This window comes from Mauremys reevesii, unplaced genomic scaffold, assembly GCF_016161935.1.
Source record: "Mauremys reevesii isolate NIE-2019 unplaced genomic scaffold, ASM1616193v1 Contig74, whole genome shotgun sequence".
In the NCBI taxonomy this organism is placed as follows: Eukaryota; Metazoa; Chordata; order Testudines; family Geoemydidae; genus Mauremys; species Mauremys reevesii.
In genome coordinates, this window is record NW_024100889.1 from 258,092 (window position 1) to 284,246 (window position 26,155).

General features: G+C 58.1%; 1 protein-coding gene across 4 annotated transcripts in view; it reads right to left on the reverse strand.

The window, feature by feature from the left end:
- Positions 1-898: 898 nt before the first annotated feature.
- The window catches only part of LOC120394703 (cytochrome P450 4F22-like), a 38,812-nt gene continuing 13,555 nt past the window's right edge, over positions 899-26,155 (reverse strand). The window contains exons 1-14 of one of the 4 annotated variants that reach the window (XM_039518900.1): positions 22,898-22,910; positions 21,903-22,014; positions 20,259-20,481; positions 18,930-19,074; positions 12,803-12,856; positions 10,475-10,602; positions 9,941-10,062; positions 6,867-7,134; positions 6,286-6,352; positions 5,282-5,411; positions 4,682-4,815; positions 4,489-4,553; positions 3,811-3,893; positions 899-3,459 (exon numbers count right to left, since the gene is read on the reverse strand). In XM_039518900.1, the coding sequence (XP_039374834.1) occupies positions 3,255-3,459; positions 3,811-3,893; positions 4,489-4,553; positions 4,682-4,815; positions 5,282-5,411; positions 6,286-6,352; positions 6,867-7,134; positions 9,941-10,062; positions 10,475-10,602; positions 12,803-12,856; positions 18,930-19,074; positions 20,259-20,480 (1,623 nt within the window). In that variant the 5' untranslated portion in view covers position 20,481; positions 21,903-22,014; positions 22,898-22,910 and the 3' untranslated portion in view covers positions 899-3,254. Of the gene's footprint in view, positions 3,460-3,810; positions 3,894-4,488; positions 4,554-4,681; positions 4,816-5,281; positions 5,412-6,285; positions 6,353-6,866; positions 7,135-9,940; positions 10,063-10,474; positions 10,603-12,802; positions 12,857-18,929; positions 19,075-20,258; positions 20,482-21,902; positions 22,015-22,463; positions 22,599-22,880; positions 22,911-26,155 lie in introns of those variants that run through there. The other 3 variants (XM_039518899.1, XM_039518901.1, XM_039518902.1) reach the window with 3 other exon arrangements.

Below are 26,155 nucleotides of genomic sequence, written 5' to 3' on the forward strand. Positions count from 1 at the left end.
CGGGAGTCCTGCCCACCAGCTACTGGCTGTGACTCCTGTTTCTCTTCCCCAAGACAGACGCAAAACCCAAGACTCCTGAGCCCCAATATCCTGCTGCCAGCTAGTAAACAGCTGTGTAACCCACTGTCAAAGTGAGTGCCCCCCCACCCCAGTCGGCTCAAAGGACGGGGGGGATGTTAAACCCCTGGCCCTTTTGCCCAGGCAGCACAGCTGGGGCTGGGCTCCTGCCTACGTGGTGTAGAAGCAGCTACCTACAGGATTTCTGTTATTCTGGTTTTATTTTTCAGCCGCTGGGTTGTTTGAACATCAGCCTTTGTTCCAGGTTCAAACGCCTGGAGCTGCTGGGCCTGGTGTGCTGGGGAACCCGGCCCAAGGTTCCCTGCTGCAGGTGGCGTTACCCATGTGGGTGTTGCTGTCACACCCCGCAGGCAGAGAAGACGGGGGTGGGGGAGTATAACACAAACAACTGGGCAATGAGACCTGAGCCTTTGCTGCCCCTCGCCCCCCTCAGCTGCCCAGAGTCTCCCTGCCAGTGACTGGGCGCCAGCCTCTGGGTCACAGCAGGCAGAGCTGGTTCAAATGTATTGAGGGCCTGGGCACAAAGAACATTGGGCTCCCACCCCGTTCAGACACAAATGTGCGAATACAAAGACTCCAGTCACTGGTTACACAACACATTAGTAATGAAGCAAACCAGTTCACGGTGTAGAATAACCTGCTCCATTTTTCCACGTAGCAAATGAATCCGGCTCAATAGCACCACACAACGGTGTTCACTGCGACTCTGCACAACCCTGGTGTTCCAAGAACCAGTCGCTCACAGGTCAACACTCAGTTCTTTCATCTCCCCCAATTTTCTTAACCCCGACCATTCCGCAGGGGCCCCGCAGCAACGTCGGAGACTCTTGCTGGTGGCTGCTCTGACCCTTGTTCCTAAAATACTTAACTAATATTAGGAAAAACAAACAAATGTGCACATACGCATGTCCAAAGCAGTGTCATTTATTTATGGAGGATTTGGGGTTTTTTTGCAGACTGAACAGAAAAAATAAAGTCCAGTTGTCTTTATTCTTCACTGGCCCTGAGCAGAATAGAAACGCAAACAAAGGGCTCTGCACGTTCTTGTCTTTTTCATTGTAGTTTCTTTTGCTTTTTTGGTTGCGTTGGTTATTTTTAGCCTTGCGAGCTAGTAAATCTGCTGCTGTGAAAAGTGACACTTGTATGTTAATGTTGCTTTTCACAGCCTCCCAGCTCGCTACTCGGTCTGCTCTGAAAAGTGACATTACCAAACATACAAATATCACTTTTCACAGCACTTACCCAGCCCTGGCAAGCCCGGAGACAAATTAAGCCCTGGATGGGGAGGTGGGTATGGAGGCAGCGGAGCCCCAGGGCAGTGGGGGGAACAGACAGGGAGCTGGAGGAAGCAGTGGGTACCATGGACAATGGGGGGAGTGGAAGTGGCAGCAGGGGCCAAAGTTGATGGGGGCAGCGGGGTGAGCTAGGGGCCTGCACCTGCCACTGAATGGCCAAGAGCCAGAGCCAGAGAGCCGAACACCCTGCAGCCGGATCCCGTGGCCTGAGCTTGAAGCCCCGTGGCCAGGGTTGAGCATGTGGACAAAGCCCAGGGCTGGATGAGGCAGAGTGGGCCAGGGCAATGGGGGGTGGGTGAGCCTGGGGCCGGCACCCACTGCCTCACAGCTGGGGACCAGAGCCAGAAGACTCTTGGCCAGATCCTCGGTCCTGGAGCCCTGCAGCCAAGGAATGGAGCATGTGGCTGAAGTCTGAGGAGGCAGCGGGGACCAGAGAGATGGGAGGGAGGGGATGAGCCCAGGGCTGGAGCCTGCCACCATGTGGACGAGGGACAGAACCCAAAGCTCAGTGACCGGATTCGAGGGCCAGATCCTGAAACCCCCAGGCCGGATCCCACAGCCTCCTCCCTGCAGCAGGGGCCTTGGACTTCACCGTGCTCGGGCACAAACTTGGAAATATCATGAAACCAACTGTCTCCCAGTTCCAGGTCCAGCTGCCCCAGGGGCCACACTAAGCTCCCTACTCCCTGCCCTCAACCACTGTTTGTCTCCTTGAACCATGAGTTCCCTGTGGCAGATAGTAGGTCCCTGCTGGGTCTGCAGCCAGCCCCCCTGGGCACTACAGAGAGAAACACACACACACTTACAGGTTCCCTGCCCCAACTCCTCTGGGTGACTGCAGCCAGCAGGTTGCGACTGCTAGGCAGCTGCCCCCTGGATTGCTGCCCCACCTCAAAGCCATCCACAGCAGCCCAAGGCAGAAGCTCTCACCCAGGGGGCCCCTCAGGAAGATCTTCCTGGGGGCCCCTCAGGAAGATCGTCCAGAGCACTGAGCCACCTGTCCGCAGGCCCCTCAGCGTTCCTGCCCCAGACCAGACGGTGGATTGCTGAGTGCAGAAGTGGGGGGAGCAGGACAGAGGGGGAGTGGGCGGGAGGGAAGATTCCTACCCTCCAGGGAAAGGGAGTGAGAGAGAGACCAGACCCTCAGCTCCAGGCAGCAGCATCAGGACACGGGGGGGCTGGCGGAAACACAGGGGCTGATCCACTAACGAGCCCACAGCAGTGAGGGTTATTGACCACGTGGTCTTAGATGCCCAACATAATTATGTGGCACTTCACCCCCCGACTGCATTTACCCTCAGCCCCCGTGGGCAGGGCCATTAGCCCCATTGCACTGATGGGAGTTGAGGGCCAGAGGCAGAGTGACTTGCCCAATGCCGCAGGCTCCCTGTGTGGCCGAGCAGGGAAGTGAACACGGGTCTCCCACATCCTAGGCTAGCAGTCGAACTGCCGGGCACCCTGACTCTGGCCAGTGGGGGCAGGGAACGCAGGCCACGGGGGTCGCCTAGGCTGTGAGTGGGCCGAGCCGGGAGCCAGGCTGCTGGGCTCCATTTCTAGCTCTGACATTGAGTCACCAGGTGGCCGTGGACATCCAGCGGGGCTGGGGAAAGGCATTTGTCACCCTCGCTCCCAGGGGCAGGTGGGAGAGGGCTAAGCAGCTGGTGTCTGAAAGGAGCCTGCAGCACCTTCAGGGCCCCATGCCTGGACCCCACAGCGCCTGCTTTGGTACAGAGGGCTGGTCTAGATTAGAGGAGAGAGCTGACTGCCAGGTGTCTGCTAACCTCTGGCCCCACCATGATCCCCACCTGGTCTGCCACTCGGCAGGCCCCTGAGCTGTGTGGAGCAGGCTGGATCCCCTGCAGCGGGTGGCAGTGGATGGCCCTAGGAGCGCGGTGCTGGGGGCCGGCTCTCATGGCTGGGCCCCAGCGGCTCCAGGTGCAGCCACAGCCCGTTCTCGCTGCGCAGGATCAGCTCGGGCTTGCGCCGCACAGGCCTGCTCTCATCCAGCCGCACGGCGAAGCGCAGCAGCGTCAGCGCCAGCACCACCTTCATCTCTGCCATGGCGAAGTTCTGCCCGATGCAGTTCCTGTGAGAGAGCCAGGTGTGTCAGCCGGTGCTCTTCACCCAGAAACCACACGCCATGTGAGAGCAGGGATGGGGGAGCAGGGACAGACACCCCAGAACCCACTGCCCGCAGGGACAGACAGACGCTGGGGGGAGCCCAACCCCCTCTGGGAGAAGGGGCAGATCCTCAGCAATAACAGCTGACCCCAGCACTGATCAGAGGCCAACTCCTGTGTATCCCACAATGCTTCACTGCAGCCAGGGCACCAACAGGGAGCCGCTCGCTGGTGGGCGGCCGGGGGGGGGAGGGGAGGAAAAAGGAGCAGGGGGCAGTTCGTGCGGCGAGGGGCTCTGAGCCCGGCAGGCAGGTTACCTGGGTCCAGCAGAGAAGGGCATGAAGGCCAGTGGGGGCTTGTTCTTGGAGTTCTCTGGGTCGAAGCGGTGCGGGTTATAGACCTGGAACAGCAAGCACAGGGCATGGTGAGGGGAGCTGGGGGGGGGGTCCCTGAGCCGAGGAGGGAGCAAAGGCAGCCCCCGCCCCCAGTACAGCATGGACACCAGGCTCCCCAAGACCGAGCTGCCCACTGGGACTGTGCACTGGCAGCGGGGATGGTTCTGCCTCCACCCAGCACTCAGAGCCGGGCCGAGCCCAGTGACCCAGCCCTGCCCAGTGTGAATGGGGGTGCGACCCTCACTCCCCTCTAGGCGAGCTCGGGGGCGGGGGAAGCTTCCTCTCTGGGGAGGGTCGCTGGGAATAGGTAGCTGCTAGACTGCTGGTGTTTCAGCACCCCCTAGTGCCACGCCGGACCACTGAGTCAGCAGTGACTGTGAGGGGACAGCTCCCCCTACCGAGCTCCCCAATCCCACCCCTTGCAGCACAGCGCCCCCTAGTGCTATGTGAGGCACTGGGTCAGCAGTGACTGCCAGGGGACAGCACCCCCTACTGAGCCCCCCAATCCCACCACTGCAGCCCAGCGCCCCCTAGTGCCACGCTGGAAGTGGCCGTGGGTGGAGTAGAGCCAAAGGGGCAGAACAGAGTGACCAGCGATACCTGGGGCTCCGGCCAGACAGCAGGATTGTGATGTGTCCCGTAGATACTGATCAGACAGACGTTCCCTGCCAGAGAGGAAACTGCCTCGTTAGAGAGCAAAGGGAGAAGGAGGGGAGGGGTTGAGCACCTCAGGGGTTATGGGCCCAGCTCTGGTGCCATGACCCTGGCTGGGGGCAGGGAAGGAGGCTGGTACCTTTGGGTAGGACACGTCCGTCGGGCAGTTTGATGTCCTTGGTGCAGCGCCGGGACACGGCCGTGACGGGTGGGTGCAGGCGCAGACTCTCCTTGATGCACATGGTGGAGAAGGGCATCTGGGACAGGTCCTCCCTGCAGAGAGCAGAGCTTAGCGCTGGCCCCAGAGGTGGATGCATGAGAGGCCCAGTGTGAGCTCATGAGTCAGGCACCAGGGTTGGGACAGAGTCACATCTGCCTGGAGCTGGCACTGAGGGGACCTGTGACACCGTGAGCGGCGGGGAGGCGAGCACACCTGAGTGGCAGCGCCCTTGGGCATCTGGGGAGGGCAGGCAAAACCCAGAGCGGCAGGGCCCTCAGGCACTGGGGAGCAGCCTAGGCCCATCTTGCAGGGGAAGCCCTGTAGCTTGCGGGGCTGGCAGAGGTGAAGGGACCCCAGCAGGGAGGGGAGGGCAGCAGCTATGCTAACCCTCACAGGTGGGGCGGGGGCTGTGCTGGGACTAAAGGGTGGGGGAGGCCCCACAGGCCCTGGAAGTGGTGGTGCTGGGGGTCCGCACTGCACTGGACAGAGCCAGCACTGCAGCCGGAGCAGCCATCTCACCATTCAATCTCCTCTGACTCCTTGTCCCGCATTAAGTCCTTGATCTCCTCGCGGCAGCGCTCCTGGTACTCGGGGTGACAGGCCAGGTTATACAGCACCCAGGAGAGGCCACTGGCTGTGGTGTCGTGGCCTGCAGAGAGAGGCCAGCGCAGCGTGAGAGCCGCCACGCCAGGGGGCAGAGAGGGAACATGGAGAGTCCGAGGCTGGAGGGACCCTGCCCGGCTCAGCTCCTGCCAGCACCTCTACTGAGGCCTTGCTCCCTGTGACTCTCTGGCAGTGCCAGCTGGGAACTCCAGGCCCTTGTGCATGGGAGGCGAGTGGGGTGACTCTGAGTATCTGCCCCCTCTAGCGCCCTGCCTCCATTGCTGGGACTGTCTGGCAGTGCCCAGGGGCAGATCTGTCTTAGCCCCATTTCATGAAAAGGCACACTCAGGTCACTCAGAGCCAGGGATTGAACCCAGCTCTCCTGGCCTCCCCACCAGAGCCATGTCATCTGCCGAGACCCCATTGTGACCGCAGTAGGGAGCAGGGTGGATTGACCTGGGAATGTCCTTTAGTTTTACTGGGGCTGTCTGCATGGGGGATGGGAGAGCAGGGGATGACTTTAGGTGAGGGACGGTACCTGAACCTGTAACCTGAGCCAGGAAGGAGGTGGAGAGTCGACACCTTTGCCCAGGGAGAGAGCCTGCTGGAGGGGTTTTTGGTTTCAGTTTTGGGCTGGCTGGGAACAGGCAGGGAACCCCAAGTCTGGGGTCTAACATCCTTGCCCCAAAGGGGGACCTGGTTGAGAGGCCCTGGTTCTACCCACAAGCCCTGCTTGAGACTGTGTCCCTGTGGTCTAATAAACCTTCTGTTTTACTGGCTGGCTGAGAGTCACGGTGAATCGCAGGAAGTGGGGGGTGCAGGGCCCTGACTCCCCCACACTCCGTGACACCCATCCCCCCACATGAGGCTGTGAGGTCAGCAGGAGGGCCCCCCATCACCTCCCCAGGGTGGCTTCTCACCCTCAAACATGAAGGTGTCGGCCTCGGCTGCGATGTCCTCCTCTGACAGGTCCTGGCCGTCCTCATCCTGCACAGAGCACACACTGCTGGACGGGTAACCTGGCTCCCCATGGGGCCCGGCCCACGCCTGCCCCATCTCAGAGCCTGGGAGGATGGGACATCTCGGGGTGGAGTGAACTAGGCCATCTCCCCTCCACCCCAGCCCAAGGAAAGAGGCAGCCCCTGCCCTGCCCCACAGCCCCAGGCCCCAAGGTGGGCTCCCCTCCCCGCATGCCCAGCCTGGCTCTGGGGTTCGAGCTCCCCAGAGGTGCTGGTCCCATGGCGCCAAGTGCAGTTTATATTGCTCCACGCTGAGCATGCTGGGAAGGCAGCTCTGGCTGGGCCGCTCCAGAGAGCTGGGCTGGGGGGCGAGTCCTGGTGTGACAAACATCACACAGCATCTTCCACCTGGCAACGCCCTGCCAGGATGTCAACGAACCCCCAGCTCCTAGGGCACGGCCTCCCACTGTGCTACCTTGGCCAATAGCAGGACATCAGTGACCTCCGCCCCACCACCATGGGGCAGGCCCCCACCATGTTACCTTGGCCAGGAGCAGGATGTCTATGAAGTCCACCGTCTTGCCCTGCTTGGATTTGAGCCAGGCCTCCCTGCCCAGGCGGTTCAGGGCCTGGTGGCGCCGCTGCACCACGTCGGCTGTGAAGCGGTGCACGGTGTCGCAGGCGCGCCGGAAGCGCCACCCGTCGGGCGTCAGGTGGTACAGGAAGTCCCAGTACAGGAGCAGGCGGTGCTGGCGTCGCACCACCAGGGAGCTGAGCTCCAGGATGGCCGCAATGTAGTCACTGGGCGTCCTGCAACACAACAGGCCAGCATGTACTGACAGGCTGGGGCCGGGGGGTGCGCCCTGATCAGAGCTGGGGAATCCCAGGGGGCTGGGCCTTGCAACAGAGCGATTGTGTGATCTCCCAGCCACAGGATCTCTGGGCCGGCTGGTGGGGAGGAGACTGAGCTTGGGTATCTTTGGCTGCTGCTGTGGCTCAGCCAGTGTGGGACTGTGACGTACCACCGGAAAGGGTTAAGCATCCTGCAGCTCAAATTCAGCCCTTAAAAGTGTTTTTTTTCTATTTACAGATATATTGGTAGAGGTCAACAGTGTAATCAAACAGTCCCTGTCTAGGCTGTACTCTGTTAATTCAGAGATCAAAGGAACATCTTAGCATTTAAATGAATTGTAAATGCAGGATATCGATGTATTCCTTTCTCTTTGAAATGTACAGCCAATCATCTGCGAATGGTGGAAAAACAGGCAACTGCCTTATGTTAATTCGTGTAGCTAATTACTGATGATGGACCTACTTCAAAGTCACCCCGATTGCCTACTGTTGGCCTAGTGACTCCGACCTGCCAAAGAAGACCTGGAGTTGTATAACAGACCCTTGGGTTCTGAGCCTGTTTATCTCAGATCTGCTTGAGGCTTCATGCAGGGAAACCTAAGTCACAAGGACTGAGATCCTAGTTCTGACAGGACCTCCCTGAATATAAACATTGGACTATAACCTATTTCTGAAAGAACTCTTTGCATCTACAAAGCTATAAATCTGAACCTCAAGAATTATACTCATCTCTGTATGTATACTGTTCTTTTAACCAATTCTCTCTTTTTTCTATTTTAATAAATTTTAATTTAGTTAATAAGAATCAGCTGTAAACATGGATTTGGGTAAGATCTGGAATATTCATTAACCTGGGAGGTAACGTGTCCGATCCTTTGGGATTGGTAGAACCTTTTGTTTTATATGATAAATAAGATTTTCATTGATCCTCATCATATTTGACTTGGGTGTCTAGGTGGAGGCTTGAGGCTGGGCTGCTTTAAGGGAACTGTGTTGTTGACTTCTGAGTAACCAGTGAGGTATAACAGAAGCTGTTTTGTGCTGACTTGGTATATCTAAGTATTGGAATATCCACCAGCTGGGGGTTTGCCTGCCCATTCGTTGCAGGTCACCCTAATTGAGTGACCTCAGTTGGCTTCCCTGGGACCCCAGTCACAGGGACCATAAACAGTCCCAGACACGGGGAGTGTGGGGGCTGCATGGCCCAGGCAGGCTCCAAGGAGCCCCCAGGCTAACGCAGCCTGTTCCCTGGGAGCACCACAGACTCTGGGGTGTCAGGAGGCCCCATCCCCATAGGGCAGCGATGGCAGCAGGGCATGGGGGAGATTGGTCATTCAGCGGGTGCCTGTGGGGGACAGGTGGGGTTCAGGGCACAGCTGGGCCTGGCAGGGATGGAAAAGTGCCCCTCCCCAACAGCTGGACAGAACGGACGTGGGTTTGGCAGGAGCCGATCTCGGACTCCTCCCCAAAACAGGCTGATGGGTTGGGGCATCCTGGTGTGAGCAAGTCCAGCCCGGGCTCCCCAGGGTCATGGGTCACCTCACTGCGGTAGAGGTGGGAACTGACTCCCTGCCTGCCAGGAAACCAGCCACTTCCCCCGTCGCTGCCAGGTGGCTCCAGCCCAGCCCTCAGTCCTGTTTCTGGCAATGGGGTCCGCTCTGAACTCGCACACTGTGGGCAGAAATGCTGGGCTCCCAGCACATCCCTGCGCCAGCCCAGGGCACCGGCAGGTCCCGCAGCCAGCCCGGGGCCCCCCTGCACCAGCAGGTCCGCAGCCAGCCGGGGCCCCCTGCACCGGCAGGTCCGCAGCCAGCCGGGGCCCCTGCACTGGCAGGTCCGCAGCCAGCTGGTAGAGTCCTATGACAGGGAGCCAACGTGCACCAGTGCAGTAAAACAGGTACAAGCTGCAGAAGAGGGCCCTGCAGTACATGTATCAACTGGGGGCAGGAGGGTTCTGAGGTGAGGAGCTTCCTGGCAGCGAGATGTGACAGCAGGATCATCCCCCAGGAGAAGCACAGCACAGCCACGGCCGGCTCCAGGCAGCAGCATCCCAAGCAGGGGCTTGGGGCGGCAATCTGCAAGGGGCAGCAGTCCGTGTGTTTTTGCCCCCAAGCAGCGCGCCAAATTGCCGCCGCGGACGAAGGGGGCAGTCCGTGTGCCGTTAGGGTGGCACGCGCATTTCCCTGGCAGCCGCAATTGGGCAGCAGCTTCTATGTTCAGCTGTCCGCAGCGGCGCAGCTTCTGTCTTCCGGCTGAAGGCAGAAGCTGCCGCCGAATTGCCGCCGCCTCGGAAACGCACGTGCCACCCTAACGGCACACGGACGGCCCCCGCCGTCCGTGGCGGCAATTCGGCGCGCTGCTTGGAGGCAAAAACAGTGGAGCCGGCCCTGAGCACAGCCAGGCCGACCCCACAGGCATTCGCAGACAGACCAGCGAGTGGAAGCACCAAGCACCAGCCTCTGCCCAGTGAGCTGAGGAGCTCCACCCCCAGTGCTGACCAAAGCCTGGTGCAGCCACTACAGAAACCCCCCAACACCTCCAGACTCACCTTCCCTGGAAGGCCCCCTGCTCCTGCCCAGGCCGGCAGTTACACCCTCCAGTTCAGGGACCCATTCCATGAATCCGGACGGGCTTGCTGGGGCCAGGCCAGGAAGGGAGGGACCCTGCAGCCCATTCTCCCAACCCTGACCTCCCGCAATGAGGGGGCTCCCACCCTCGGGTCAGCGCAGGGCCCTGCTGGGACAGCTGCCCCCGTGTCACTCACTCCTGGCAGTTGCTGTTGTAGCTGAAGACGCATTTCTGCAGACTGTCCAGGGTCATGAGGCTGACCTGTTCAAACATGTCCAGGGAGGTGGAGCCTGACGCCACCAGCCTGCGCCACTTGGCCTGTGGGAGAACAGTGCCCGTGAGAGCCATACCCGAGCAGCTGCCCGCAGGGACAGCACTGCAGAGCCCGGTGCCCACGCAGTGCGGGTGGGCCAGCGTCAGAGACAGGCAAGCAGACAGGGGAGTAGGTTAGTGGACTGGTGCAGTGACAGGGCTGGGCATACGCTTGGGACAGGTGCAAGAGCAGTGGGCAGGCGGGCGGGTGGGCAGGGTATCGGTGCAGTATATGCCCTGGAGTGAGGGGGGGTGCGGGGCCAGGGGCACAGTGTAGTGATGGTGCAGCATATGCCACGGGAGGAGGGCAGAGTCATGGGCAGGCTGGGGGTAGCAGGGTGCCAGGGCAGCATGTGCCGTGGGAGGGCCAGAGGCACAGGCCTGGATTTGGTGCCGTGGGGGGAGGGGAGGTACTCACATGCATGATGTCAGTGCTCTGGTTGAAGATCTTCACGTAGGGCTTCAGGATGTCGAAGTGGAAGGCTGGCGTCAGCATGCGCCGGTGCCGCACCCATTTTGCACCGTTGCTCAGCAGCAAACCGTCCCCTGAGATGACAGGCACTCAGCTCAGAGCCTGGTAGCCATGGCAGACATCCCATAGCCCAGGCCCCCAGCAGCCCCCGGGTCACAGCCAGCTGGGGTGCTCAACAAGAACCAACCTCCTGGTGCATGTTGAGCAGGCACGAGAGTGTGCATGTGTGTGCAATGCGTGCATGGAGCGTGGGTGGGGGTGTGAGTGAAATACGTGTGTTTGTGGGGACACATGTGGGCATGAAAATGCAGGTGCATGCGTGTGTATGTGCAAGTGTGTGGTGGTATGTGCAGGGAGGTGTATGCGCATGTCAAGGTCTGTGCGTGATCCTGTGCACACCCATGTGCTGGTGCTCACGGCTATGGCATGAGTAGCTCCAGCTCCACACCGACATAAGGACAGACAGGCTGGGTCAGCCCAATGCTCCATCCAGCCCCATGTCCTGTCTGCCGACAGTGGCCATATCTCCTTAGTCACCTCTTTTCCAAGCTGAAAACTCCCAGTCTTTTTAATCTTTTCTCATACGGAAACTGTTCCAAACCCCAATTCCAATATATCTTTTGTGAGATGGGGTGACCACACCTTCCCGCAGGATTCAGGATGTGGGTGTACCATGGATTTATACAGAGACAATAGGATATTTTCTGTCTTATTATTTATCCCTTTTCTAACTGTTCCCAACATTCTGTTCGCTTCTTTGGCAGACGCTGCACATTGAGTGGATGTTTTCAGAGAACTATCCACAATGATGCCAAGATCTTTCTTGTGTGGTAACAGCTAATTTAGGCCCCATCCATTTGTATGTGTAGTTGGGATTATGTTTCCCAATGTGCGTTACTTGGCATTTATCAGCATTGAATTTCATCTGCCATTTTGTTGCCCAGTCACCCAGTTTGGAGAGATCCTTTGGAAACTCTTTGCAGTCTGCTTTGGGTTTATCTTGGGCAGTTTTGTATCATCTGCAAATTTTGTCACCTGTGTACCCCCTTTTCCAGATCATTTATCAAAATGTTGAATAGCACTGGTCCCATTCTGGTCTCCATTCTGAAAACTGACCATTTATTCCTACCCTTTGTTTCCTGTCTTTTAACCAGTTACTGATCCAGAAAGGACCTTCCCTCTTATCCCATGACAGCTGACTTTGCTCAAGAGCCTTTGGTGAGGGAACGTTGGTGAGTCACCCCCCTTCCCTTGGTTAGTCAGGGACCACGATGAGGTAATGCTCACCTGACCCCGAGGGGGGGGGGGGAGCATAGCCAAGAGGGAAGAAAGAACATGATAAAAGGGAGAGACGTTTGCCAGGCTCTTCCTCTCTCGTCCACCTCCATCTACAAATACACCACCAAGTGACTGAAGCGCTGATCAAAGGGGAGAGCCTGGCTGAAGAGCAACCAGCCAGCCTGTGGTGAGGAGCATCTAAGTTTGTAAGGGCATTGAAAGTGCTAAGATCAGCTTAGAATGTGTTTTGCTTTTATTTCATTGGACCAAATCCAACTTGCTATGCTTAGATTTTAAGTGATTATAATCAATCTTTGTAGCTAATAAATCTGTTTGTTTATTCTACCTGAAGCAGTGTGTTTGGTAATAATAATAATAATAGGAGATATACCCATCTCCTAGAACTGGAAGGGACCTTGAAAGGTCATTGAGTCCAGGCCCCTGCCTTCACTGGCAGGACCAAGTACTGATTTTTGCCCCAGATCCCTAAGTAGCCCCCTCAAAGACTGAACTCACAACCCTGGGTTTAGCAGGCCAATGCTCAAACCACTGAGCTATCTCCCCCGAAACTTGGTTTGAAGTGTGTCAGATACTCTCCTTGGGATAACAAGCCTGGTACATATCAATTTCTTTGTTACACTGATGAACTTATATAAACTTGCAGACTCCAGCGGGCATAACTGGACACTGCAAGACGGAGGTTCCTGGAGTTGTGTCTGGGACCAGAGATATTGGCTAGTGTCATTCAGTTGCACAGTCCAAGGAGCAGTTACATGCCAGAGGCTGTGTGTGAACAGCCCAGGCGTGGGGGTTGTCACAGCAGAGCAGAGTAAGGCTGGCTCCCAGAGTCAAGGATTGGAGTGACCTAGCAGATCACCAGTCTAGATAACACCAGAGGGGAACATCACACCCTCCTTTCCCCACAAGCCCGTCCCCTGGGGTCTGGGCCCCATGACACCAAGCACAAGATCCAAGCCCAGAAGAAAGCGCACTCACCCAGCCAGGGCTTCAGGAAGCCGTAGAACATGTAGTCCTTGGGCGCGATGGCAGCTGTGGGGGAGACCAGAGACGGGGCAGGCCCGGGAGTTAGTGCTGAGACACACACACGGCACGGGGGGCAGTAATGGGGTGCCCCAGCACTAGCGCTCAGACACACGGCAAGGAGGGTGGTAATGGGGCAGACCCCGGCGCTAGCGCTCAGATACACACAGCACAGGGGGTGATAATGGGGCAGACCCCGGCGCTAGCACTCAGATACACATGGCATGGGGGGCTGTAATGGGGCACACCCTGGCATTACCGCTCAGAAACACCGGATAGGGGGCGGTATTGGGGTGCACCCGGTGCCAGCACTCACACACACATACACGGACCAGGACACAGGGAAGGAGTGCAGGGCTACTGGTATTGGAGCCCGGCTGGAGCTGCAGGACCTATTAGTCTGGAAAGGCAGCCACAGCTGTCCAGCACCCACCAGCTCCACTGGCTGTTTCCTAAGGAGCGTTGGAGCATCCTCTGTGAAAGGAGCCCCGGCAGACAAGGTAGAGCCCTGCTGGACACCCTGCTCCAGGCTCCTCCTTCGCGGCGGGACCGGCTCAGTGAGCAGGGTGAAGGAGCCACACGACGGGGACCCGGCACTGAGCCACCAGGCCCCTCAGGCAGAGCAGGCTCTGCTCGGCGAAGTCACCGGACAGGCAAGACACAGGGCGCAAGCAGCATCTGCAGCCTGGGCCGGGCCTGCAGAGTGACAGACAGGCCACCTGGGCAGTCACGGACCGCAGGAGCTCGGCAGTCACATGGGGCATTCACAGTACAGAGCTTGGCATCTTCAAAGCTCCCTATTAGCTGTAATCCCCGGCTCTGGGAGCAGGGTGGCGATCCTGTGGCTACAGCAGGGCCTGAAGAGGGCTAGGAGCCAGGACTCCCAGGTTCTACTCCCAACTCTTCCACCCACTCTCTGCACCATTCTCCAGATTTCCCCTGATGTCTCACAGTCATGCACCCCCACAATGGTATCTGCCCCACACTCTCTGCCCCCCAAGAACATTGGGCATTTAGTCCTTATGAGACCCCCTGACCTGTTTCTCCCCTGCACTCCCTTCAGGACCATGGACTGAGCTGACGAAGGGCGGGGGGTGTCCCTGAGCTGGCTAGATGCTATCAGACCCACTGGGCTGCCCCCACTCGCCTATCACCAGCCAGGGATGCCGGCAGGGCTGCAAGGAACCTTTGTTCCCATGAGTCACTGGCGCAGAGGCTGATGGCAGCTGCAGCCAGGGGGACGTGCTCCTCTCAGGATGCTAAGGCTACAGCCTCTGCCCCAACCCCTCTGGGGCCAGGGGAACTCACTAAGGACCCTGGGTTGGCAGCAGCCATGTGCCGAGCAGAGCTCAGCCCAAGACCTGAGCTCTTCCCCAGCTCCAAGCAGCTTCCTCCGCAGCCAGTCCTCCTGGCCAGGGGCTTTTCTAGGGAGCAGCACACACAACAGCTAGTTCCAGGCGCCTGCTGGGAATCCAACCCCTGCTGAGCCCCAGGATGGACACACAAACTCCTGGCGCTGGGGCCACCCTCACTACCTGATTCCAGCAGCACGGGTTTAACTGCCTCTGGGTGGAAGAGCTGCAGAATGGGAAGCCAGGAGTAAACCACCAAAGGCAGGAGTGGCCATAGCGCCCGACGCGCTCGTCCACGCACTGCATCCCCATTCTGACCCTACAACGAGGAGCCATGGACCAGCTGGGACTCCGGCCAGGACGACGCGCTGGGCCCAGCGCCTGACTCAGCCCACTGCAGGGGCAGCAGCTCCCCAGGCAGATGCACTGCGGGCTGTTCTCAGAGTGCCCCCAGCTTCATTTCTAATGGGGGACGGGAGACTGCCCTCACCTGGCAGTAGGTTGGACTCCTGTGTTATCCCAGCTGTTCTCTGTGCAGAGCTGAACCAAGGGGCATGAGCCCTCAGCCCTGGCATGAACTAGCTACGTGCATTCACACAGCCCCAGCACTGCACCCCCGCCCTGCGCTTCTCTGCCATCCAGCTGAGCTGAGCAGGAGATCGAGTGCTGAGCCGCCCCACTGGACTGGCAGCTCCTGAGCCCCGAAACACCCCTGTCCTGGCACAGTGACATACAGCTCTGCTCCGGGGAGCAACTCTCTCCGCTCAGACCCAGCCATTGGCTTGGAGCACTAAAGCCAGACCTCCCCTGTCTGTGTCCCGCCAAGCCAGCCTGGCACTGGGGGAGGGAGCAGGACTCTGTTCCTGCTACTGCATCAGCAACAGGGATTGTTTACAAAGTTTCAGCAGACGGAACTGGGTCCCTGGGCACAGCCCCTAGCTGCTGGAATGGGCAGCAGTTCAGGGATGAGCAAACAGGCCCCCGCTTAGCTCCATGTGCCCTTGGCCCTGCGAGCCCAGGCGCCACTTGGAACAGGGCTAACTGGAAAGAGTGGCAGCAGTACGTTAACGGAGCGGAGATGTCGCCTCTGCAAGGGTAGCAGAGGATGGAGCAGGAGCCCCCAGGCCAGGGAGCACCAACCAGGCCGGGGACTGGACTCCTTCGGAGTCTGGCTTCTGCTCATTGCACATCCCCCTGCAGCGCACAGCCCCAGCAACTTGCTCACCAGGGCGGTGCTAGCGGGGGCAGATCTGCAGAGAACCCTCACCCTCTGCTACACCCGCTGACTCCTCTCAGCACCCGGGTGACTGGCACTACAAGAGACGCCAGAGCACTGGGCAACCCGCCCTAGCAGGGGCCACTCTCCGTGGGTGGCAGAGAGGGGACAGGGCCAGCACAAGCTCCCCACGTCACTGATCATTGCTGGCCATCACTATCCTGCCTCTGGAGTGTTTCCATGTCCTCCCCATGGGGCCTCAGCTGCTCCTGCAAGACCAATGACGACAAGTCAGCAGTGGGGAGGTGGCTCTGCTTGCTGCCCCCAAGCTGTTCAGCCAGGCAGTGCCCTTGGCCCTGCTGCTCAGAGTGTCTGAGCCAGCACCCTGCCCAGGCGGAGGGTCTTTGCGGTGTAGCAGCTCCTGCTGGGTGCTGCCTTAGGTCTGCCCTGCATGGCCGGCTCCCTCCTCCTGCTGTTCCCAGGAGCCCGGGCACAGCGCTGATGGAGCTGAGAGCCTCAGTCCCGGCTATGGACCATTGGCTCTCCATGCAGGAGACAGCCAGGCTGTGCTCCCTGTGCCCAGCAGAGGAGCTGCTAGTGCTCAGTGGCTCTGGTGGGGTGAGGGCTTGTCCATGGCTCCAGGCAGCACCAGGTACAGCGGGGGGGGGGCGCCCGCGGAAGTGTTGCCATAGGGGCACCATGTCCTCACTTCTAAAGGTGGAGCAGTAGCTGTCAGGAAGCTCACAGTCTGCAGCCCGTGGAGGCGCTCTGCCTGCTCCCCCCGCCCATGGGGTCCAGGGGCATCGCTGTACTTGCGCCCATCCCCTTATGGCAGCAGGCAGCTTCCAGGTGCCCCTGCAGCCAAAGCGTAGCAGGAGCTGGCTGGGCAGGACTCCCCAAAGCAGCAAATGACACAATCTCTCACGAGTCAAACAGGAATCAGCCCACACCAGGGCCCAAGGAAGACCCCCATGAACACCTGGCCCCCGCAGCTACTTAGCCCCATTTTATTCCCCTGCCTCCCTGCACAGAGCACGTTGACGGCCTTCGCCCAGGATGAGCTGGTGCAGACACTGGCCTGCAGCAAAAGCAGCAACATCAAGGGAGCTGGAGAAGCTGGACTAAGGCAGCCCATCCTCTGGGGGGATCCAGAACTGCCTCGGAGGAAGGAGATTCTGCAGAGCCCAGCCTGGGTCCAATGGGGTTTCCAATGCAGCACGGCCCCCGAGACAGACTAAAGCTTCCTGGGGCTGCCTGGGCAGAGCTGTCCCACAATGAAGCAGGGAGGCAATAGCCCTTCCCTCCACTGTGCCCCACCTCCAATAGCACAGTGACAGCGAGGGAGGGGTCCAGGAGGAGGCACCAGAACTACTCAAGCTCTGGAAAACCTTCCTCTCCGGGGAAGGCTATAGGAGCCCAATGGATTTAATTTCCTAGAGAGCAGGAAAATAGATGCCTAGATCCCAGCTACCAGCCCCACCCTGGGCAGGGACGCCTGGCAGCAGAGGGCTCTGCCATCCAGCAGGAACAAACTCAGACTGGCAGTGCCGTGCAAGTGTTTGACAGGGAGGGGAACGAGCTGTGGGAACAACTGGCCCAGGGACGCTGGGGCTTTGCCATCCCTGGGAGTCTTTACTGGAGATGGGCTGTCCCTTTGTAACGCTCCCTCCAGCACAGCCAGGAGCTCGGGGCCGGCTGCAGGGAGCTCTGGGGAGGGTCTCTGGCTTGTGTGACATGGGCAGTCAGATTAGAGGAGCAGAACGGTCCCTCCTGGCCTGACCCACCCTGCATTCAGCTCTGGGCCCCCTGGACCCCTCTCTACAGTAACCCAATTCCAGCTGTCAAGGCCAGAAGAGGCTGCTGGGCCCACACAGTGCAGAACCCAGAGAAGAGCAGCCAAGGTGGCAGGGAAGGATTGGTTCACCCGGGCAGGAGCGAGTCAGTTCAGCCAAGGAGCCTGCACTGATTATGTACAAGAACATGGGGATTACGACCCACGGGGTGGGGGTGGGGGTGGGGTGGGTTGACCGGGAGCAGAGCGAGATCCAGGCTGGACAGTGCAGACTCTGAGGAGCTATTGCTGGGAGAGGCCCATTAGCTCCCCAGGCAAATTGTCCTCTCTGGTGCCTTCCCCAGGGCTCTGGTTGGGCTGCTCTGCAGGGCCCCAGGTGACTGGATCCCAGCCCCACCCTGGGGCAGATCAGGAAAAACTTCAGACCAGCATGATGTCACACTGGGGTGAGGACTGGCTGGGAGCCTTGTCCCTTGGGATGGTCACAGCAGCCTGGCCAGGGCCCTGGAGAACACACTGCTGAGGCCAGTCCTGCATAGGTTCCCCGGGGACAGGCTAGAGGGGCCCAGGTAGTGTCTCATCTCTGGCCCCACAGGTTGCGTCTACACTGCAATTAGACACCTGTGACCTGCCCATGTCAGCTGACTCGGGCTCCAGCCTGATCCCAATGTCTATACTGCAGTTTTACAGCCCTGAGCCTCAGTTCTGGGACCCCATGGGGGGAGGTCCCAGAGGCCAGGCTCCAGCACCAAAATATCTACACTGCAGTGTAATGGCCTGTCATAACTATAAAGGGAAGGGCAACAACTCTCCTGTGTACAATTCTATAAAATCCCTCCTGGCCAGAAGCACCAAAATCCTTTTACCTATAAAGGGTTAAGAAGCTCAGATAACCTGGCTGACACCTGACCTAAAGGAACAACAAGGGGACATGATACTTTCAAATCTTGGGGGGCAGGAGGGGGGGGCTTTTGTTTGTGCTCTTTGTTTTGGTGGTGTTCACTCTTGGGACTAAGAGGGACCGGACACCAGTCTCTCATATTTCAAACTTGTCAGTAACAGCCAGGCAAGGCATGTTAGTTTTCATCTTTGTTTTCTCAACCCGTAAATGTTCCTTTTGCTAGAGGGTTTACCTCTGTTTGCTGTAACTTTAAACCTAAGGCTAGAGGGGGTTCCTCTGGGCTCTCTGAATCGGATTACCCTGTAAAGTTATTTCCATCCCGATTTTACAGAGATGAACTTTACCTTTTCTTTTTAATAAAATTCTTTTAAGAACCTAAATGATTTTTCATTGTTTTAAGATCCAAGGGTTTTGGATCCATGTTCACCAGGACTAATTGGTGAGGGTATACTGTCAAGCCTACCCAGGAACAGGGGTGTAAGGACTTTTGGTGGGCGGGGGGAGGAATTAGTCTCACATCTGCCCAGGAAAGGGGGGGGGGGGGTTTAGGGACTTGGAACTCTGCCTTTCCCCAACTATTTCCCAAGTGGCTCTCCCCTAAGATTTGAAACATGCTTGGTGGTGGCAGCTTACTGTTAACCTAAGCTGGTAAATAAGCTTAGGGGGTCTTTCATACGGGTCCCCACATCTGTACCCTAAAGTTCAGAGCGGAGAAGGAAGCCTGACACAGCCCGAGCCAGCTGACACGGGCCAGCCACGGGTGTCTAGATGCAGTGCAGACATACCCTCACTCTCACCATCACCCCCAGGAGCCAGCGTACCTGAGGCTGTTGTGATCGGCTTGAGGTAATCAGGGTGCACCAGGGACAGGACTGGTAGGAAGGGCCCCATCCATGTCACAAAGGCCTGGGAGAATGTAGCCACTATTTGGGACACCATGCTCAGCCCCTCCTCACCAGGTATGAACTGCAGGAGGGACGGGGCAGAGTTAATATAGGGTAGGATTGGGTCCCTCCTAGAGTCCAGAGCAAGTCAGTGCACACCAGACGGGGCAGAATCAGATCCTCTGATCAGAGGCAGGGATCTGCCCACTGCCACGTGCCATGCCGCATCAAGTGTATCTGTCAAGACCCTCACTCCTGAGCATGGCCCATGCCTGATATCACGGCACATGGTGATTGGCTATGCCCTTGCCACAGCTACACCAGGTGGGGCCATGCCGCCAAGGGCTTTATAACCCTTCCTGCTCCACAGCAAAGGCGACCGAACAGGCCCAGGGGCCACTCACCGCCAATGCAGGCAGAGCCATTGGGGTGCAGCGGGCTGGCAGGGGTGGCACAGGGCTGGGCCAGGGAGCATGGCAGGGGCAGGGGTGAGCAGAGAGGCTTCTATGGATTGGTTCCCTTAGAGCCCCCTGCCACTGGGCAAGTGTCTGGGCACCGGAGCCCAGAGTCACCCACCAGGGCACATCCCACACTCAGCCTTGGGCCCTGCCTGGAGAATGCGGCATTTGAGTGCAGGGCACTGGGTGGGTAGGGGGCCATTCACACACACACACCCCGCCACTCTGCATGTGGGCCAGAGCCCCAGCTGCCCCACCACGCCCGCCCCATCCCGTGCCAGAGATGGAGCCCAGGGCCCTGCTGTATCAGGGGTGCATCAGAGCCAGCAGCCACAGGAAGGGCCCGATCCACAGCAGGATGGGAACAGCAGTGTGACCGATGCCTCTGACTCCAGCTTCCTCGTTGGGTCAGGACGTCTGACTGAGTTCAGACGCTGCCCACTCTGGTGCCAGACAGGGCGTGTGCTGAGAACCTGGTGGCGCTGTCCCAGGACCCTTGTCTCCTACCCCTGCTCAGTCCCAGCCCCATTCCCATGTGTCTGATGGATGGGCATGACTCCCTGAGCAACCTTCCAGGCCATGCACCGGCTGGGAACAAAACCTTTCACCTGGGATGGAGGGAGAGGCCTGAACCAGCAGAGTCACCTACCCCCAGCCCTCGCAGGGGCTATTCCACCAGCCCCTCCCTTGGGGTGGGCAAGGGTGGCTCCTCCCAGCAGGGATCAAGCCATGTCTCAGTGGCAGCAAGGAGTAAGAGGGGAGAGAAGACACTCGCCCCTTCCCCACCTCCACGTGACATGACACCTACCATTCCCAAGTGTCCCAGCAGCCAGTTGCGACGCGGGGGCTCTGGGAAGCAGCGCAGCCGCTGGCAGTTCACATAGTAGCGGTGCCAGGAGTTCCCGAGCTGCAGGAGGGTGCGGAAGAGCAGGGCCAGCAGGGCAAGTAGCAGGGCGGAAATGGTGTAAGTATGGAGGGGGGTCCGCTCCATGCTCAGCAGCTCCAGCACCCAGTCCGTGAACGGCAGCATCCTGTGGGGAGAGACAGGGCATTACCAGGGCTGAACTGCCACTGGGTCCCTTTGTGACAAGCTGTAGGTTACTGAGCTACTGAGAGGTAGATACGATGGAGGGTAGGGATAGGGTCCAGAGTGACCTAGACAAATTGGAGGATTGGTCCAAAAGAAATCTGATGAGGTTCAACCAGGATAAGTGCAGAGTCCTGCACTTAGGAAGGAAGAATCCTCTGCACTGCTACAGGCTGGGGACCGACTGGCTAAGCAGCAGTTCTGCAAAAAAAGGACCTAGGGGTTACAGTGGACGAGAAGCCGGATACAAGTCAGCAGTGTGCCCTTGTTGCCAAGAAGGCTAACAGCATATTGGGCTGCATTAGCAGGAGCATTGCCAGCAAATTGAGGGAAGTGATTATTCCCCTCTATTCGGCACTGGTGAGGCCTCATCTGGAGTATTGTGTCCAGTTTTGCGCCCTCCACTACAGAAAGGACGTGGACAAATTGGAGATAATCCAGCAGAGGGCAATAAAAATGATCAGGGGGCTGGGGCACATGACTTATGAGGAGAGGCTGGGGGAACCTGTTTAGTCTGCAGAATAGAAGAGTGAGGGGGAATTTGATAGCAGCCTTCAACTACCTGAAGGGGGGTTCCAAAGAGGCTGGAACTAGGCTGCAGAACAAGGAGCAATGATCTCCTTGCAGGGAGTTGCAGGGGGAAAGGGCTGTGTGGGGGATCCAATCTACCCAATAGCCCTTCCTGCTCCCCAGAAGCAGTGTGTGTGTGTGGGGGGGTCTCATATCCCACTCTCCTCTTTTCTCCCCCCTCCCCCCCCGATTCCTGCCAGGGTTTATATCTACTGCAGCCACCTGACTCTTCCCCAGGGCACAGGCCTGGGGTCTGTAAAACTGCCACGGAGCTTCCCTGGGTGGGCAGGGCACTTGGCAGCAGGGCGCCGGCTCCCTCGACCCTTGCCATGCTGCAGAGCTGCCAGTGCTCGCACCTGCCCTCCGCAGTGCCCACAGCCCCTCTTCCCGGCTCACCTGTGCTACACAGCTGGCTCCTGCTCCCTCCCTCCCCCCGCACACAGCTGGCTCTAGCCCTCAGGGCCCAGCACCTGTCCCACAGCTCCAGGGCACAGCTGGCTCCTTTCCTGCCCTTGCCCCCTGCACACTCCAGCTCTGGGCTGCTGCACAGAGCTGGACCTTGCCCCAGCTGCCTGGAGGCTCAGTGCGGTTCCCTCCCAGCCAGAGCCTCTCCGAGACCCTCCTGCATGCAGCTGGCTCTAAGCTTTTACTCCCAGCGCCTCCAGCTCCTGCCCCCCTCCCCCCATAACAACTGGTGCTGGGCTCTCCGGGGGGCACAACAGCCACTCTCTGCCCGCCTTCCCCAAAGCGACTCAGGTGCAGCAACTGGTCTTTCCCAGGCCCTGGCTTCCTTACCTGCCTGGAGCTCCCTGGACACCAGCTGCAGCAGCCTTTCCCTTGGGTCCAGGGCCGGCTCTAGGTTTTTTGCCAACCCAAGCTCAGGCGATGCTGGGGCTCGCAGGCAGCGCTGGAAGCAGAGAGAGTGATGTCACCTACTCCCAGCACCCACAGGGGCTTTATCCCTCCCCCACCCAGCCACACAGAGAAGCCCCGATATAAGGGGTGGCACAAGGCAAAGCAGCAGCCAGTGCACAGCTGAGGCGGCGCAGCCCGGCTCGACTCACCCTCTCCTCCCCAGCTAGTGGCTGGGCCCTGGCAGCTCAGCATCCTGGGGCTGGGGCTTCCCCTTCCAGCTGGGGCCACAGCGCCCTCACCCCATCTAAGTGGCACAGCTCTGAGAGTGCAAGCACCCCAAAGAAAAAGGCTGGCCAGAATGACACCCCTGGAAATGTGCCACCCCAGGCAGTTGCTTGCTTTGCGGGTGCCTAGAGTGGGTCCTGCTTGGGTGCTAAAGCCCGACAAGTCTGGTGCTGCCAAGGAGGGACTTCCCAAGCTTGCATCCCAGTGGGCTGTCACCTGAGGAGCAGCTCCCTGCTAGAGCCAGTCTCCTGCTGCTAGGACAGAGACTCCTTAACCTGGCATCCAGAGTCGCGCTACAAACCAAAACTCCTTTGTCTCTGGAGCACCCGCCCTGAACCCCGCTGCATATCACTAGAGCGCTTACATTGGGCCCCCCCACCACCAACAGCCATGGGGCCCTCCCCGCTCCCACTCCCCCCTCCGCCAACAGCCCTCCCCGCTCCCACTCCGCCCTCCCTGTTACCCCTCCCCCAGCCAACAGCCCTCCCCGCCCCATCTCCCGCCCAGCCAAGAGCCCGCCCGGCCGTGCAGGGAGACCGGGGCATTCGCTTCCGCCAGGATCCCTGCTCAGGGGAAGCCCCGGTGACACCCCGGGCTGGGCCATGGGGAGCCCTGCCCGGGGAGGGGACGAACCAGAAGCTGAAGCGCACCTAGACCCGGACCCCGAGCTGCAGCTGCAGGTCGGGGAGCGGCCTTTATAGTCAGGCGGGGCGAGGCGGGGCCAAGTGGGGAGGCGGGGCCAGGCCCGGGGCCGGGGAAGGGGCTCGGCTCGGCGGGTGATGGGCTCCAGGCTGGGACACAATCGCCCCGCCCTGGGGCTCCGCGCGGGTCGGGGTGTGGCTCGGAGGGGCCGCAGCCCGGGGCCATCGCTTGGCTCCAGCACCGGCAGAGCCCGGCCACCAGCGCCAGAGAGCAGGGGCCGCAGCTCACCCTCCAGCCCGCAGGGCCCGGGAGCCGCCTCTGTTCTTGCAGCAGCACCTGGCGTGTCTGCCCGGATCCATCCGGGGGCACCTGTGCAGCTGCTCCCACCCCGGCTCTGCCCATAGCGACTCCGGAGGCTGCAGCCAGCGCTGTGCTGGTGCCACCCAGGTGCCCTTGTGCCTCTGGCGAGGGGGCAGGGAGCCCAGCCTGATGCTTAGGACCTCTGCAGCTGCCAGGGAGTGGGAGGGAAAAGCCCAGCCTCCCCCCACCGCCAGCACGAATTGGCTCTGCACTGGATGAACCTGGGCCCATCACAGGGAGTCACTGCACAGACCCAAACACACACCCCGGGGAGCCCGTCCAGAACAGTGACATTTTCAGAAAAAGCCCCACTAAGCAGCTAACCCCCTACTTTACACCCCGTGAACATCTGACACCCACAGCCTGGGATTGCTCTGTTGTGTGTGTGTGTGTGTGTGTGTCTGAAAGCGAAGTGAGGGTGTGTAAAAAACAGTAATCCGGGTTGCTCTGAGACCTCATTCAAAGTTAAACAGGCAGGAAGTTAACACACTGTTAATCTTTCACTAATTTATCTCTACTAGCAAACTGACACCAATTACGGTACAGAATAAAAAACTAGCTTGGAACACAGTCATAGCTCCATATTAATAATGGTGCTGCTGGTCACTGGCGGTGAGTGACCCTGGGCCTCAGCACATACAAGTGTGAGCCTCTTTGGGAGCCAAAGGAGCAGCTCTGGAGCATCAGGGGCAGCAGTCAACACAGCAACCTCTAGGGGTTATGGCTTCACTGCAAGACCAGGTGTGTTTTTACAGGGGCAGAGCACTGACCAAGTACAACCCTAGAGGAGACATGTAGCTAGGTGAGCTCAACCTGAAGTGTGTGTATGGGGGGGTCTAGTGTTGACCTCAGCAAGTTACATGAAGATAAAAACTACCTGTGCCTCATCTCCACCAGGGCTGTATAGTGAGAGTCAGAGAATTTAAGGCCAGAAGGGACCATTAGACCATCCAGTCTGACCTCCACAGGCCCTTACATGTCACTCAGCTATCCCTGCATCGAGCCCAGTAACTTGTGTTGGACTAAAGCATCTCCCAGAAAGGCCTCCAGCCTGGATCTGTAAACATCAAGAAATGGAGAATCCCCCTGGGAGTTTGTTCCAATGGCCAATCCCCCATTACAGAGGTATCACCCCTGTAGAAACAACTGTTTTGGCAGTGAAGATGGAGCCTATGTGTGTCAAAGCTCATGTCCTTGTTCACTTACTCCTGGTCTCGTAGGGTTCCGAGGATGTCTGAAAGCAACCTTAACTTCCAGGGCTAGATGTGGGGCTACATGTGGGGTTAGATTTGCTTCCAGGACTTTTACAGAAAATAACTGAAAACAGCACACAGTAGCTGAAGGCAATTGTGAAATGAGCCTAAGAGATAAGGCACTTTTCTGAGAGGGGAAGCTCCCCAGAAAGGTCGTTTTTAAACTCATTTCTTGTCTTCATGGTTTTGAGCTGTATAACAACACCACCTAGCTCTTATATAGCACTTTCCACCAGCAGGTCTCAAAGCACTTTACAAAGGACGTCAGTCAGTATCATAGTTGCCATTTTACAGATGGGGAAACTGAGGCACAGGCCAAGGACGGGCCCTGCCCAACGTCACCCAGCAGGCCGGAGCTGGGAATAGAATCCATATCTCCTCTGAGTTCATCCCTCCAAGTTCATTTCCTCCAAACCAAGACCCCATCCTGCAGCAGCTGCAGCCCCAGGGGATGCACAATCTGGCACAGGATCGGGGCCGACAGTTTTTCTCTGGATAATATTATTCTACAGAGTCCTGTGGAAAAGAAAACCCTGACCCCAACTGAACTCTGTGTCACTTCAGCCTCACCACACCCGATATAGGATAAGTTCCCTTGGTCCTTCAGGGTACTGGTGACTCAATCCTGGGCTCTCCTATGCAATGTAGATGTGAGCTAGAAGAGTGAGTCAGGTTTCCTTTCAGTCAAACGACTCTATGTTTAAATGTTTGTTCTATTGAGGTAAAAGGTTGGCAAAATATACATAGAAGTACACAGGCCCCACATTATCCCTACTGCAACCCAACAAACATTACCTTGCTTTTTCATTATCAAGGATACAGTGTTTATGAGAGGATTGTAAATACTGTTCTATTAACCTCACATGTTTCATGACTCTATCTAGTGATAAAGCAGCATATACTTACCTTGGGGCATTCCACCTTTACTCCATTTCATATGCCATCCTTGGGATATAAACACCTATGAGCCATCACTGGCTTTTTTTCTTTCCCTGAGAAATTCAAGCACTTTGCAAACTAATTAAATCAGATCTATATTTAATTAAGAGATGTTAAGGTCAGATTTAAAGACTCCAAGTGATGGAGACCCCACTATATTTCTAGTCTGATTTTTGTCTCCATTCAGCATGTTTGTTAGATTAAAGAGCCCTGTCGCATCAGCAATCCCCTCCATAGAGACAGGATAACAGCGAGCAGCTAAGGGACAAGTTTCCATGGGAGTTTGTAAGAGATATTTTGAAGGCTTTGCTCTATCGGTACATTACAAGAGTGGACAGCTATTGTGACCTGCACCGGACGCGCCACACTCGCTTCCTGCCTGAAGAGAGAGGAGACTCCATCTGCATGAGGTGAGAGGCTGGCAGCTTGATGGAGGAGAAGGTTTGTGGTCCGGAGGAACAGCTGACCACTTTCCAAAACAGCAGGGGTATGGCGAATTTCGTGGATATTCAGATCCAGCCTCCACCACGGCAGATACCACACTGGGAGGCTGTGGAATCCAGTGACCAAGAGAGACAAGAAAACAGAAAAGATGACTGGAAATTTGTCATCTCCAGAGGTAGGAGAACCCAAAGGACCTGCTCACAGCTGGAAGTATCAAATTGCCGCGGGGTGCTGAGTAAGACATCTGAAGAGAGCAACCTCCAAGAACCA